A 13275-nucleotide genomic window follows, 5' to 3' on the forward strand; every position below is an offset into this window, starting at 1 on the left:
TGGAAATCTAAATACATGACATCCACTGGTTCCCCCTTATCCACCCTGCTCGTTACATCCTCAAGGAACTCCAGCAAATTTGTCAAACATGATAAAACCATGCTGACTCTGCTTGATTGAATTATGCTTTTCCAAATGTCTTGCTACTGCTTCCTTAATAATGGACTCCAGCATTTTCCCAACAACAGAAATTAGGCTAACTGGTCTATAGCTTCCTGCTTTCTGTCTGCCTTTTTAAAATAGGGGGGTTACATTTGCGGGTTTCCAATCTGCTGGGACCTTCCCAGAATTCAGGGAATTTTGGTAGATTGCAACCAATGCATCCACTATTTTTGCAGCCACTTCTTTTTAGCCCCAAGGATGCAAGCCATCAGTTCCAGGGTACTTGTCTGCCTTTAGTCCCATTATTGTACCGAGTAGTACTACTTTAGTGATAGTGATTGTATTAAGTTCCTCCCTCCCTATAGCTCCTTGATTATCCATTATTGGGATGTTTTTAGTGTCTTCTACCATGAAGACCGATACAAAATATTTGTTCAAAGTCTCTGCCAGTTCCCTGTTCCCCATTATTAATTCCCCAGTCTCATCCTCTAAGGGACCAACTTTAGCCACTGTGTCAGAAGGATCATCAAATGTGGCCATATGGGTTGAATTGAAGAACAAAAAAGGGGTGATCACATTGCTGGGTTTGTACAAAAGACCCCAATCAGTCAGGGAGATAGAAGAGCAAATATGTAGGCAAATTTCTGAGAAGTGCAAAAACTATAGGGCAGAAATAGTAGGGGATTTCAACTACCCTAATATTAACTGGGATAAAATTAGTGTGAATGGTATAGAGGGTGGGGAATTGCTAAAATGCATTCAGGAGAACCTTTTTAGCCAATATGTAACAAGCCCAACAAGGGAGGGGTGTTTCTGGACTTAATTTTAGGGAATGAAGCTGGGCAGGTGGAAGGGGTATCAGTGGGAGAGCATTTTGGTGCTTGTGATCATAATTCAGTCAGATTTAGGGCAGTTATGGAAAAGGACAAAGATAGACCTGGAATAAAAGTTTTTAATTGGGGAAAAACCAATTTTTCTAAACTGAGATGGGATTTAGCCAAAGTGGACTGGAAACAGTAAATCAGTGTCAGAGCAGTGGGAGGCAATCAAGGAGGAAATCCTGAGGGTTCAGAGCAAGTATGTTCCCTTAAAGAAAAAGGGTGGGACTAACAAATCTAGATGTCAAGGGACATAGGATAAAGGAAAAAAGGAGGCTTATGACTGTTACCGAGAGCTCAATACTGCAGAAACTCTAGAGGAGTATAGAAAGTGCAGGGGTGCAATTAAAAAGGAAATTAGGAAAGAGAGAGTAAGAAAAAATGTTGGCAAGGAAAACTCAAAGATGTTTTATAAATATATTAAGAACAAGAGGATAACTAAAGAAAGAGTAGGGCCTATTAGAGACCGTAAAGGTTATGTGTGTGTGGAGGCGGGAGACGTGCGTATGATTCTTAATCAATAATTTGCGTCAGTTTTCACAAAAGAGAGGGGCGATGTGGACACTGCAATCAAGGAGGTGGAGTGTGAAATATTAGATGAAATAAACATAGAGAGTGAGGAAGTATTAAGGGGCTTAGCAGCTTTGAAAGTGGATAAATCCCCAGGCCCGGATGAAATCCTAGGCTGTTAAGAGAAGCAAAAGAGGAAATAACAGAGGCTCTGACCATCATTTTTCAATCCTCTCTGTCTACAGGCGTGGTACTGGAGGACTGCTAACGTTGTACCTTTTGTTTAAAAAAGTAGAAAGGAATAAATCAAATAATTACAGGCCTAACCTCGGTGGTGGGAAAATTATTGGAAAAACTTCTCAGGGACAAGATAAATCTTCATTTAGAAAGACATAGATTAATCAAGGACAGTCAGCACAGATTTGTTAAGTGTAGGTCGTGTCTGACTAAATTAATTGAATTTTTTGAGGCGGTAATAAGGAGGGTCAATGAGGGGAGTGCGTTTGATATAGTATGTATGGATTTTAGCAAGGCTTTTAATAAGATCCCACTGTCATGTATCTTACATTATTATGTATAACTGTATCCTAACATGCTATACATGACTGTAATAAGATATGACCTGTAACCACCAGCATACCTTATCACCAGGGGTGCACTTGCAAGAGACAGGTATATAAGGACAGGTCTCAGGCAAGTGCAGCATTTCAGAGCTGTGAAATAAAGGTGCAGGTCCAGAGTGACCTTGACTTCACTAAATGCCTCGTGTGAATCTGTACTGAGGGGACAGGACTTTACAGTGGCGACGAGGAAGGGATGATGTCCAGGCCATGTCATTAGAGGAACGGACCTCCTGCTCAACAGTTATAAAGCGATTTGAACATCTCTTTCAGCCAGGTGTGACCACTTTCAAAGGGCCAAAGTCAAAATCTACATCACACAGGATGCTAGACCGGTCCATCACAAGGCCAGAGCTGTACCCTATGTGATGAGGGAAAAGATTGAACACGAACTAGACAGGCTTCTGTGGGAAGGCATTATATCGCCTGTGGAATTTAGCGACTGGGCAAGTCCCATCGTCCCAGTCATGAAGCCTGATGGATCCGTACGAATCTCTGGGGATTACAAATCTACCATAAACAGAGTCTTCCTACAGGACCAGTACCCGCTGCCTAGAGCGGAGGACTTATTTGCCACATTGGCTGGAGGTAAACTTTTCTCAAAATTAGACCTCACATCTGCGTATATGACGCAAGAATTCACCGAGGAATCCAAGCTACTCACCACCATCAACACACATCGAGGCCTTTTCATGTACAATCGATGCCCATTCGGCATCAGGTCGGCAGCTGCCGTATTCCAGCGCAACATGGAAAGTCTGCTCAAGTCCATCCCGGGGACGGTTGTATTTCAAGACGACATACTTATCACGGGCAGGGACACCGACTCCCATCTCCGTAATTTGAAGAAAGTACTAAAGCGGTTGGATCGGGTAGGCCTACTAGTCAAGAAATCCTTTTCAAACCCGAGGTTGAATTTTTGGGCAGAAGGATTGCCGCTGATGGAATCCGCCCAACAGAGTCCAAAACAGAAGCAATTCGCCTGGCACCCAGGCCCCGGAATGTCTCAGAACTGCGCGCCTTTCTCGGGCTACTCAATTACTTTGGGAACTTTATGCAGAACTTAAGCACGCTGCTGGAGCCTCTCCACGTACTCCTCAGGAAGGGGTGCGATTGGTTTTGGGGGGATGCCCAGGAACACGCCTTCAATAAGGCACGCAACCTTCTGTGTTCCAACAGTGTTTTGACTTTCTTTGATCCAGATAAAAAGCTAGTTCTCACATGTGATGCGTCAGCATATGGGGTCGGGTGCGTTTTGCAACATGTCAATAGTGCGGGCAAATTACAACCCATAGCTTATGCCTCCAGGTCACTTTCGCGGGTGGAGCGCGGGTACGGAATGGTAGAGAAGGAGGCGCTCGGTGTACGGTGTCAAAAAGATGCACCAATACCTTTTCTGGGCCAAGTTCGCATTAGAAACTGATCACAAGCACCTCACGTCCCTCCTATCCGAGAGCAAGGCAATAAACGCCAACGCCTCGCCGCGAATTCAACGGTGGGCACTCATACTGGCGTCCTACGACTATACCATAAGGCACAGACCAGGCACAGACAACTGTGCCGACGCGCTCAGCAGGCTACCCCTGGCGACCACGGAAGGGTCTGACGAACAGGACTGTGAGATAGTCATGACAATCAATGCCTTTGAGTCCACAGGTTCACCCATGACGGCTCGCCAAATCAGAGCCTGGACGACCCCATGTTATCCTTAGTAAAAAGATGTGTCCTAACCGGTGACTGGGCAGAGGCTCGCGATGCCTGTCCCGAGAAATTAAAACCCTTTCACAGGCGCATGCATGATCTATCACTACAAGCAGACTGCCTGATGTGGGGCAGCCGAGTAGTCATGCCTCTGCGAGGCAGAGAGGCATTTGTCCGGGAGCTCCACCGCGAGCACCCGGGGATCATTCTCATGAAGGCCATAGCCAGATCCCACGTTTGGTGGCCTGGTATTGACGCGGACTTGGAGCTCTGCATCCGAAAGTACACCATTTGTGCCCAACTCAGCAATGCCCCCAGGGAGACTCCACTGAGCCCCTGGCCCTGGCCTACCAAACCGTGGTCGCGGGTGCATGTAGACTATGTGGGCCCATTCATGGGCAAAATGTTCCTCGTAGTTGTTGATGCATTTTCAGAGTGGATCGAATGCACCATTTTAAACTCGAGCACAACCTCCACCACTGTGGAGAGCCTCGCAACCATGTTTGCAACGCACGGAATCCCTGACATATTGGTCAGTGACAATGGTCCGTGCTTCACCAGCGCAGAATTCCAAGATTTTATAATTGACCACGGCATAAATCACGTCAAGACGGCACCGTTCAAGCCGGCCTCCAACGGCCAGGCGGAGAAAGCAGTGCAAATCATTAAACAAGGCATGCTTAAAATCCAAGGTCCCACGCTGCAGGGTCGCCTGTTGAGACTGCTGCTGGCATACAGATCTCGTCCACACTCATTGACTGGGATCCCCCCCACGCAACTATTGATGAAAAGGACTTTAAAAACAAGGTTCTCATTAATCCTCCCAGACATGCACGAAATCGTTGAGGCAAAGCGCCGTAAGCTGTCTGAGTACCATGACAGAAATTCGAGAGGGAGATGGAATGTGATAGGGGACAAAGTGTTTGTACTAAACTATGGCAGGGATCCCAAATGGCTTGCAGGGACAGTAACGGGCAAGGAAGGAAACAGGCTACTGGTAGTACAAATGGACAGTGGCAAAACCTGCCGGAGGCATGTAGACCAAGTCAAAAGCAGATTTACCATATACACTGCGGAACTAGAGGCAGACTACAATGTGGAACTCGCACCACACCTGGTGGACAGACGGAGGGAATAACCTGAGGAAAGGGCAATCTCAACAGACAGCCCAGGCGAGTCAACAACAATCACACCAATCGAAACAGACAGCCCAGGCGAAATACCAGCAACCACACCCAAAGAAAAACAGACACCAAGGCAAACAACTGAACCACAACTCAGACGCTCCACGCGAGAGCGTAGACCACCTGAGAGACTGAACCTATAAAGACAATAAGACCTTGGGAGAGGGTGATGTCATGTATCTTACATTATTATATATAACTGTATCCTAACATGCTATACATGACTGTAATAAGATATGACCTGTAACCACCAGCATACCTTACCACCAGGGGTGCACTTGCAAGAGACAGGTATATAAGGGCAGGTCTCAGGCAAGTGCAACATTCCAGAGCTGTGAAATAAAGGTGCAAGTCCAGAGTGACCTTGACTTCACTACATGCCTCGTGTGAATCTGTACTGAGGGGACAAGACTTTACACCCACATTACAGATTGATCACGAATGTAAAGTGGTAAGTTTGATCCAAATTTGGCTCCGAGGCAGGAAGCAAAGGGTAATGGTTGATGGGTGTTTTTGTGACTGGAAGCCGGTTTACAGTGTGATTCTGCAGGACTCAGTGCTCGGTCCCTTGCTTTTTGTGGTATATATCAATGATTTAGACTTGAATGTAGGGGGTATGATTAAGAAGTTTGCAGATTATACTAAAATCGGCCGTGTGGTTGATAATGAAGAACTAAGCTGTAGACTGCAGGAAGATATCAATGAACTGGTCAGATGAGCAGAACAGTGACAAATGGAATTCACTCTGGAGAAGTGTGAGGTAATGAATTTGGGGAGGGCTAACAAGGCAAGGGAATACACATTAAATGGTAGGGCACTGAGAAGTGTAGAGGAACAAAGAGTCTTTGGAGTGCAGGTCCACGGACCCCTGAAGGTAGCAGGCCAAGTAGACAAAGTGGTTAAGAAGGCATATGGAATACTTGCCTTTATTAGCCGAGGCGTAGAATGTAAGAGCAGAGAGGTTTTGCTTGAACTGTATAAAACACTAGTTCGGCCATAGCTAGAGTACTGCGTGTAGTTCTGGTCATCACGTTACAGGAAATATGTGATTGCACTAGAGAGGTTGCAGAGGAGATTTAGGAGGATGTTGCCTGACCTGGAGAATTTTAGCTATGAGGACAGATTGGATAAGCTGGGTTTGTTTTCTTTGGAACAGAGGAGGCTGAGGGGAGGTATATAAAATTATGAGGGGCCTAGGCAAAGTCGAGATAGATAGAGAAGGACCTATTTCCCCTAGCAGAGGGGTCAACAACCAGGGGGCATAGATTTAAAGTAATTGGTAGGAGGTTTAGAGGAGATGTCTTCACGCACAAGGTGGTGGGGGTCTGGAACTCACTGCCTGAAAGGGTAGTAGAGGCAGAAGCCCTCACCACATTTTAAAACGTGCTTGGATATGCACTTGAAGTGCTGTAACCTACAGGGCTACAGACCAAGAGCTGGAAAGTGGGATTAGGCTGGATAGCTCTTTGTTGACCAGCACGGATACGATGGGCTGAAATGGCCTCCTTCCGTGCTGTAAATTTCTATGATTCTAGACCATCTGTGCTGTAAATTCTATGTAAACATTTGTGAAGGGAAAACCTGGTGCACGATGCCTTCTTTTCCTGCGACCAGCGACAATTATAGGCTTTGCACTGAATGATTTGCATCTCTCACCTGTTTTAATACTCTCCTCCCGAGAATAGCAGCTTTGCTCATATCTATTCTGCTGGCAGCTGGAGCCAATTGTCCTACACCGTGCGAGACACCGTTTTTCTTCTTTGATGCAGGTCCGACAGTATGTTGTCCAAATGGTTTTCTCCGTGATGTTTGCTTTCTCCTGTACTATGTTTGAACTCATCATCTTTGAGATTCTGGGTCTTTTAAACAGCAGGTGAGTGTGTATTCCTTATCAACGTTTCAGGATAGTGTAGGGATGCACCTCTTGTCGGTCAGCCCAAGAACATCCTTTCTATGCTTTTGCAATTGTACATGAAGGTCGTCGGATTTCCTTGAGTTTATTGGAATTAATTGTATTGTTGTTACTTCACCAGTACAGCATTGCCAAAATTAATTCCTACCTAACTCTTACTAATAGAAAAACAATGAATTTGCATTTATATAGTGACTTTCACAACTTCAGGACGTTTCAAAGTGCTTCACAGCCAGTCAAGTTCTTTTGAAGTGTAGTCACTGTTGTAATGTAGAAAATGCAGCAGTCAATTTGCTCACAGCAAGCTCTCACAAACAGCAATGTGATAATGGCCAGATAATCTTTTTTTAGTGGTGTTGGTTGACCAGGACACAAGGGAGAACTCCCCAGCTCTTCTTCAAATAGTGCCCTGGGATCGTTTATGCCCACCAGAGCATTTAAATGCCATACTATCTGTATATCTATGTATGCACTGTGTGTAAGGTATGAGATTGAATTTGCTTTTAATATGAAGAATGCTAGTCATCAGAAAAACTGAACGCTGGTTTTCAGTCGCCAACTTTGTGTGTGTTTTCACTGAAGTATTTGGAGAGTCAACCATAAGATTAAAAAGAAAAAAAGACTTCCATTTATATAGCACCATTCACGACCACCGGACGTCCCCAAGCGCTTTACAGCCAATGAAGTACATTTTGAAGTGTAGTCACTGTTGTAATGCAGGGAAATGCAGCAGCCAAATTGTGCACAGCAAGCTTCCACAAAGCAATGTGATAATGACCAGATAATCTGTTTTAGATGTTGATTGAGGGATAAATATTGGCCAGGACACTGGAGAGAACTCCCCTGCTCTTCAAAATAGTGCCATTGGATCTTGTTATATCCACTTGAGAGGGGAGACGGCAGCTCCAACAATGCAACACTCCCTCAGTACTGTACTGGAGTGTGAGCTAGATTTTTGTGCTCAAGCCCCTGGAGTGGGACTTGAACCCACAACCTTCTGACTCGGAGGCAAGCTACTCACTGAGCCACGGCTAACATTAACTCAGCTGTATGCTATAATTTTGGCCCACTAGTGGTTATTGCAGTGCTTGCCCTTGTCCTTTTCTGACAGAATGGTGTTAAAACTATCGCTTTTATGGTGTACTTATTTGCAGTTTTAATGAATGTTCACAATATCCTGGACCGAGATTTTAATGGAACTCCAGTCCACACATTGCCGCTGGTTATTTTGTTTTCTATTGTGGTTTTGATCGCCATTTATAGTCATTCAGTTTGATTTCAGTTGTAGTTCTGAGGCACGGAGATTGAAATTGCTCCTTTTTCAGGGGTTAGGTAGCATAGTGGTTATGTTACGGGAACATTAATCCCGAGGCCTGGACTAATAATCCAGATACGCAAGTTCAAATCCCACCGTGGCAGCTGGGGGAATTTAAATTCAATTCACTAAATCTGGAATTAAAAATCTAGTATCAGTAATGGCAATGAAACTACTGAATTGTCAGAAAAACCCAACTCGTTCACTAATCTCCTTTAGGGTAGAAAACCTGCTGTCCTTAACCCGGTCTAGCCTATATGTGACTCCAGACCCACAGCAATGTGATTGATTCTTAACAGCCCTCTGAGAGTGTGAGTAAAAACTATTACCACTTAATAGATCTGAACATAAAGGAAACTAGAAGGTAGAAGAGGGACAAGTAGAAAAACTAACAATCCCAGATGGTTTGCATCATGGAATACTGAAGGAATTTGGGAGATAGCCAAGCCACTAACCTGGAGCAATGCCAAACATAGGAACAGGAGGAGGCTATTCAGCCCTTGAGCATGTTCCATCATTCAATTAAATCATGGCTGATCTGTATCTCAACTCCATTTTACCCGCCTTTGCTCCATATCCCCTGATGCTCTTACCCAACAAAAATCTATTGATCGCAGACTTTAAAATTGTAATTGCCTTTTGGGGAGCAAATCTCAGATTTCCACTACCCTTTCTGTGAACAAGTCTTGATTTCATCTCTGAATGGCTTAGCTCTAGTTTTAAGATTATTGGGACATGAAGGTGGCAAATGTTATACTCTTCTTCAGAAAAGGGGAAAGGATAATCTCCAAAACAAAGCCAATTGACCTTGTATCATTTGCAGTTAACTTTGAGTTATTTGGAAAGGTATTAATCGGGGTTAGTCAGCATGGATTTGTAAGGGGAGATCAGACTTGACTGGTGTTTTGAGGAAGCCATAGAGTGCATAGATAAAGGGAATGTAGTGGATGTTGCATATATCGAATTTCAGCCATCTTGTGAACCCTTCGAGTGACAGTGCTGAATTTGGGGCAGCTTTGTGCTAGGATTGGGATTGCTCAAAACCATTCCATTTATGACTCTTACAACAAACAGAAGAGACTTTCATCCCAACAGTCTGGGCTGGATTTCATCGAACCCAGGTCTGTTGGTTTCTCGTCTGAGCCTCACAATTTGATGGGATGTTTATTCACCCGTCTACTGAAGAGCATGCGATCACATGGCTGCACATGAGCCACAGTGGCAAGGGTTCCCTGTTCAATCTTTGTGTCTTGCTACATTGGCCTAGTTATTGGGCAGATACAGGCACAATGTGATCATATTGGGAGATAAAGACACAATCTGGATCATATTGGGATATAATCCCAAAGCAAGTCAAAGAGCAAATTATTATTTAAATGGAGAAAGATTGCAAAGCGGGACCTGGGGATACTTGTGCATGAAACACAAAAGGTTAGTCTGCAGGTACAGCAAGTGATCAGGAAGTCCAATGGAATCTTGGCCTTTATTGCAAAGGGAATGAGTATAAAAGCAGGCAAATCTTGCTACAGTTATACAGGGTATTGGTAAGGCTAACTTGGAATACTGCGTACAGTTTTGGTTTCCAAATTTTCGAAAGGATATACTTGCTTTGGAGGCAGTTCAGAGAAGGCTCACTAGGTTGATTCCGGAGATGAGGGGGTTGACTTATGAAGAGGTTGGGCCTCTACTCATTGGAATTCAGAAGATTGAGAGGTGATCTTATCGAAAAGTATAAGATTATGAGGGGGCTTGACAAGGTGGATGCAGAGAGAATGTTTCCACTGATGGGGGAAGACTAAAACTAGGGGATATAATCTTAGAATAAGGGGCCGCCCATTTAAAACTGAGATGAGGAAAAAATTATTTTATCAGAGGGTTGTAAATCTATGTAATTCGCTGCCTCAGAGAGCTGTGGAAGCTGAATAAATTTAAGACAGATGGACAGTTTCTTAACCGACAGTTTCTTAAGGGGTTATGGGGAGTGGGTAGGGAAGTGGACCTGAGTCCATGATCGGATCAGCCAACATTGTATTAAATGGCGGAGCAGGCTCAAGGGGTCGTATGGCCAACTCCTGCTCCTATTTCTTATGTTCTTATAAAGACACTATCTGGTTCATATTGGGATATAAAGACGCACTGGGTCATATTGAGATATAATGACACACTCTGGGTCATTCTGAGATATTGGCCCTGAAATCCCAGTCCTCTGCTCCCCGCGGGTGCGCGACAGAAAATGGCTAAAAAGATCCGCACCTACATTTTCTTGCTGCGCCCATGAGAGATCCCGGTCCTGAGGCCTCCTCTCCCTGAGCATCGGAGCGCATGCAAGCCGGGACGGACATATGCTGGAGCTGGAGTCACGTGGCACTGGGCAACCAATCCAGGTAAAGTATTTTCTCATTCATAATAATGGAACTCCGTAAGTAGGAGTTCTTATTATCATGATTGAGAAAGACCCCCACAAAACCAAAATACCAATAAAAAATAGAAAAAAACATCACATATTTAACATTAATTTAAATTAAAGTTAATAAATGACTTAGAAAAAATGTATATATTTCCAATTTTTTTAAAAAGGTTTTTTAATTATGGCTCAACTGTGGCTAACAAGGGAAATTAGGGCAAGTGTTTATTCCAAGGAAGAGGCATATAAATTGGCCAGAAAAAGCAGCAAACCTCAGCACTGTGAGAAATTTAGAATTCAGCAGAGGAGGACTAAGGGTTTAATTAGGAGGGGTAAAAGCTTGCAGAGAACATAAAAACTGACTGCAAAAGCTTCTATAGATATGTGAAGAGAAAAAGATTAGTGAAGACTAATGCAGTCAGAATCAGGGAAATTCATAATGGGGAACAAGGAAATGGCAGACCAATTGAACAAATACTTCGTTTCTGTCTTTACTAAGGAAGTCATGAATAACCTCCCGAAAATACTGGGGGAACGAGGGTCTAGCAAGAAGGAGGAACTGAGGGAAATCCTTATTAGTAAGGAAATAGTGTTCGGGAAATTGATGGGATTGAAGGCCGATAAATCCCCAGGCCTAATAGTCTGCATCCCAGAGTACTTAAGGAAGTAGCCCTAGACATAGTAGATGCATTGGTGGTCATTTTCAAACATTCCATGGACTCTGGTTCAGTTCCTATGGATTGGAGGGTAGCTAATGTAACACCACTTTTTAAAAAAGGAAGGAGAGAGAAAACAGGGATTTATAGACCGGTTAGCCTGACATTGGCGGTAGGGAAAATGCTGGAATCAATTATTAAAGATGTAAAAGTAGCGCATTTAGAGTGGATAAGGGAGAACCAGTGGATGTGGTGTATTTGGACTTTCAAAAGGCTTTTGACAAGGTCCCACACAAGAGATTTTAGTGTGCAAAATTAAGGCACATGGTGTTGGGGATAGTGTATTGACGTGGCTAGGGAACTGGTTGGCAGACAGGAAGCAAAGAGTAGGAATAAACGGGTCCTTTTCAGAATGGTACGCAGTGACTAGTGGGGTGCCACAGGGTTCAGTGCTGAGACCCCAGCTATTTAGAATATACATTAATGAATTAGACGAAGGAATTGAATGTAATATCTCCAAGTTTGCAGATGATACTAAGCTGGGTGGCAGTGCGAGCTGCGAGGAGGATGCTAGGAGGCTGCAGGGGGACTTGGACAGGTTTGGTAAATGGGCAAATGCATGGCAGATGCAGTATAATGTGGATAAGTGTGAGGTTATCCACTTTGGTGGCAAAAACAGGAAGGCAGATTATTATCTGAAAGGTGACAGATTAGGAAAAGGGGATGTGCAATGAGACCTGGGTGTCATGGTGCATCAGTCATTGAAGGTAGGCATGCAGGTACAGCAGGCAGTAAAGAAAGCAAATGGCATGCTGGCCTTCATTGCGAGGGGTTTCTTGCTATTGAGGGAGTGCAGCGAAGGTTCACCAGACTGATTCCCAGGATGGCAGGACTGACATATGAAGAAAGGCTGGATCAACTCGGCTTCTATTCACTGAAATTTAGAAGAATGAGAGGGGATCTCATAGAAACATAAAATTCTGATGGGACTGGACAGGTTAGATGCAGGAAGAATGTTCCCGATGTTGGGGAAGTCCAGAACCAGGGGTCACAGTCTAAGGATAAGGGATAAGCCATTTAGGACCGAGATGAGGAGAAACTTCTTCACTCAGAGAATTGTTAACCAGTGAAATTCTCTACCACAGAAAATTGTTGAGGCCAGTTCGTTAGATATATTCAAAAGAGAGTTAGATGTGGCCCTTATGGCTAAAGGGATCAAGGGGTATGGCGAGAAGGCAGGAATGGGGTACTGAAGTTGCATGATTAGTCATGATCATATTGAATGGTGGTGCAGACTTGAAGGGCCGAATAGTCTACACCTGCACCTACTTTCTATGGGCCCAAGTTTCCACATGATTTGCGCCTGATTTTTAGGAGCAACTGGTGGAGAACGGACTATCTTAGAAATCGCAATTCTCCACATATTTTTTTCTGCAGTTCTAGTCAGTTAGAACAGTTTCACTTTGGAACAGAATTTTTTCTTCAAAAGTGTCCGGCCACTGATGCCTGATTTCAAAGTTGCCACAGTGAAAACGTACTCCAAACTAACTTAGAATGGAGCAAGTGAAGATTTTTGTAGAACTGAAAAAACCTTGTCTACACATTAAAAAATCAGGTGCAGGTTACAAATTAGGCGTTGGTGGGGGGGAGGGGGAAGGGAAGTCATTAAATTCTATAATAAATCCTTATTTACACTTATACAAATATTATACAAATAAATCCAACCTGAATAAAAATTTATAAACAAAGAAAAGATTAAATAAACCATCTTCCTCCCTGTGTGAAAGTGCTTCAGCCAGGGAGAATGCTGCAGCAAGCCTCACAAAACGAGGCAGCCGTTCGTTCCCGCGGGGGGGGGGGAGGGGGAGGAGAAAGCCGTTCGTTCCCGCGGGGGGGGGGGGAGAGGAGGCCGTTCGTTCCCGCGGGGGGGGGGGAGAGGAGGCCGTTCGTTCCCGCGGGGGGGGGGGAGAGGAGGAAGCCGTTCGTTCCCGCG

At 44.3% G+C, this 13275-nt stretch overlaps 1 protein-coding gene across 2 annotated transcripts in view; it reads left to right on the plus strand.

The window, feature by feature from the left end:
• Nucleotides 1-13275, plus strand: part of LOC139274727 (Golgi pH regulator) — a 122219-nt gene that overhangs the window by 12482 nt on the left and 96462 nt on the right. The window contains exon 3 of one of the 2 annotated variants that reach the window (XM_070891411.1): nt 6765-6868. The exons of the other annotated variant lie outside the window; for it this stretch is intronic. Coding sequence (XP_070747512.1) covers nt 6765-6868 — 104 coding nt within the window. The remainder of the gene's footprint in view (nt 1-6764; nt 6869-13275) is intronic. 2 annotated transcript variants of the gene reach the window in all.

The sequence above is a fragment of the Pristiophorus japonicus genome, chromosome 10, assembly GCF_044704955.1.
Source record: "Pristiophorus japonicus isolate sPriJap1 chromosome 10, sPriJap1.hap1, whole genome shotgun sequence".
In the NCBI taxonomy this organism is placed as follows: domain Eukaryota; kingdom Metazoa; phylum Chordata; class Chondrichthyes; family Pristiophoridae; genus Pristiophorus; species Pristiophorus japonicus.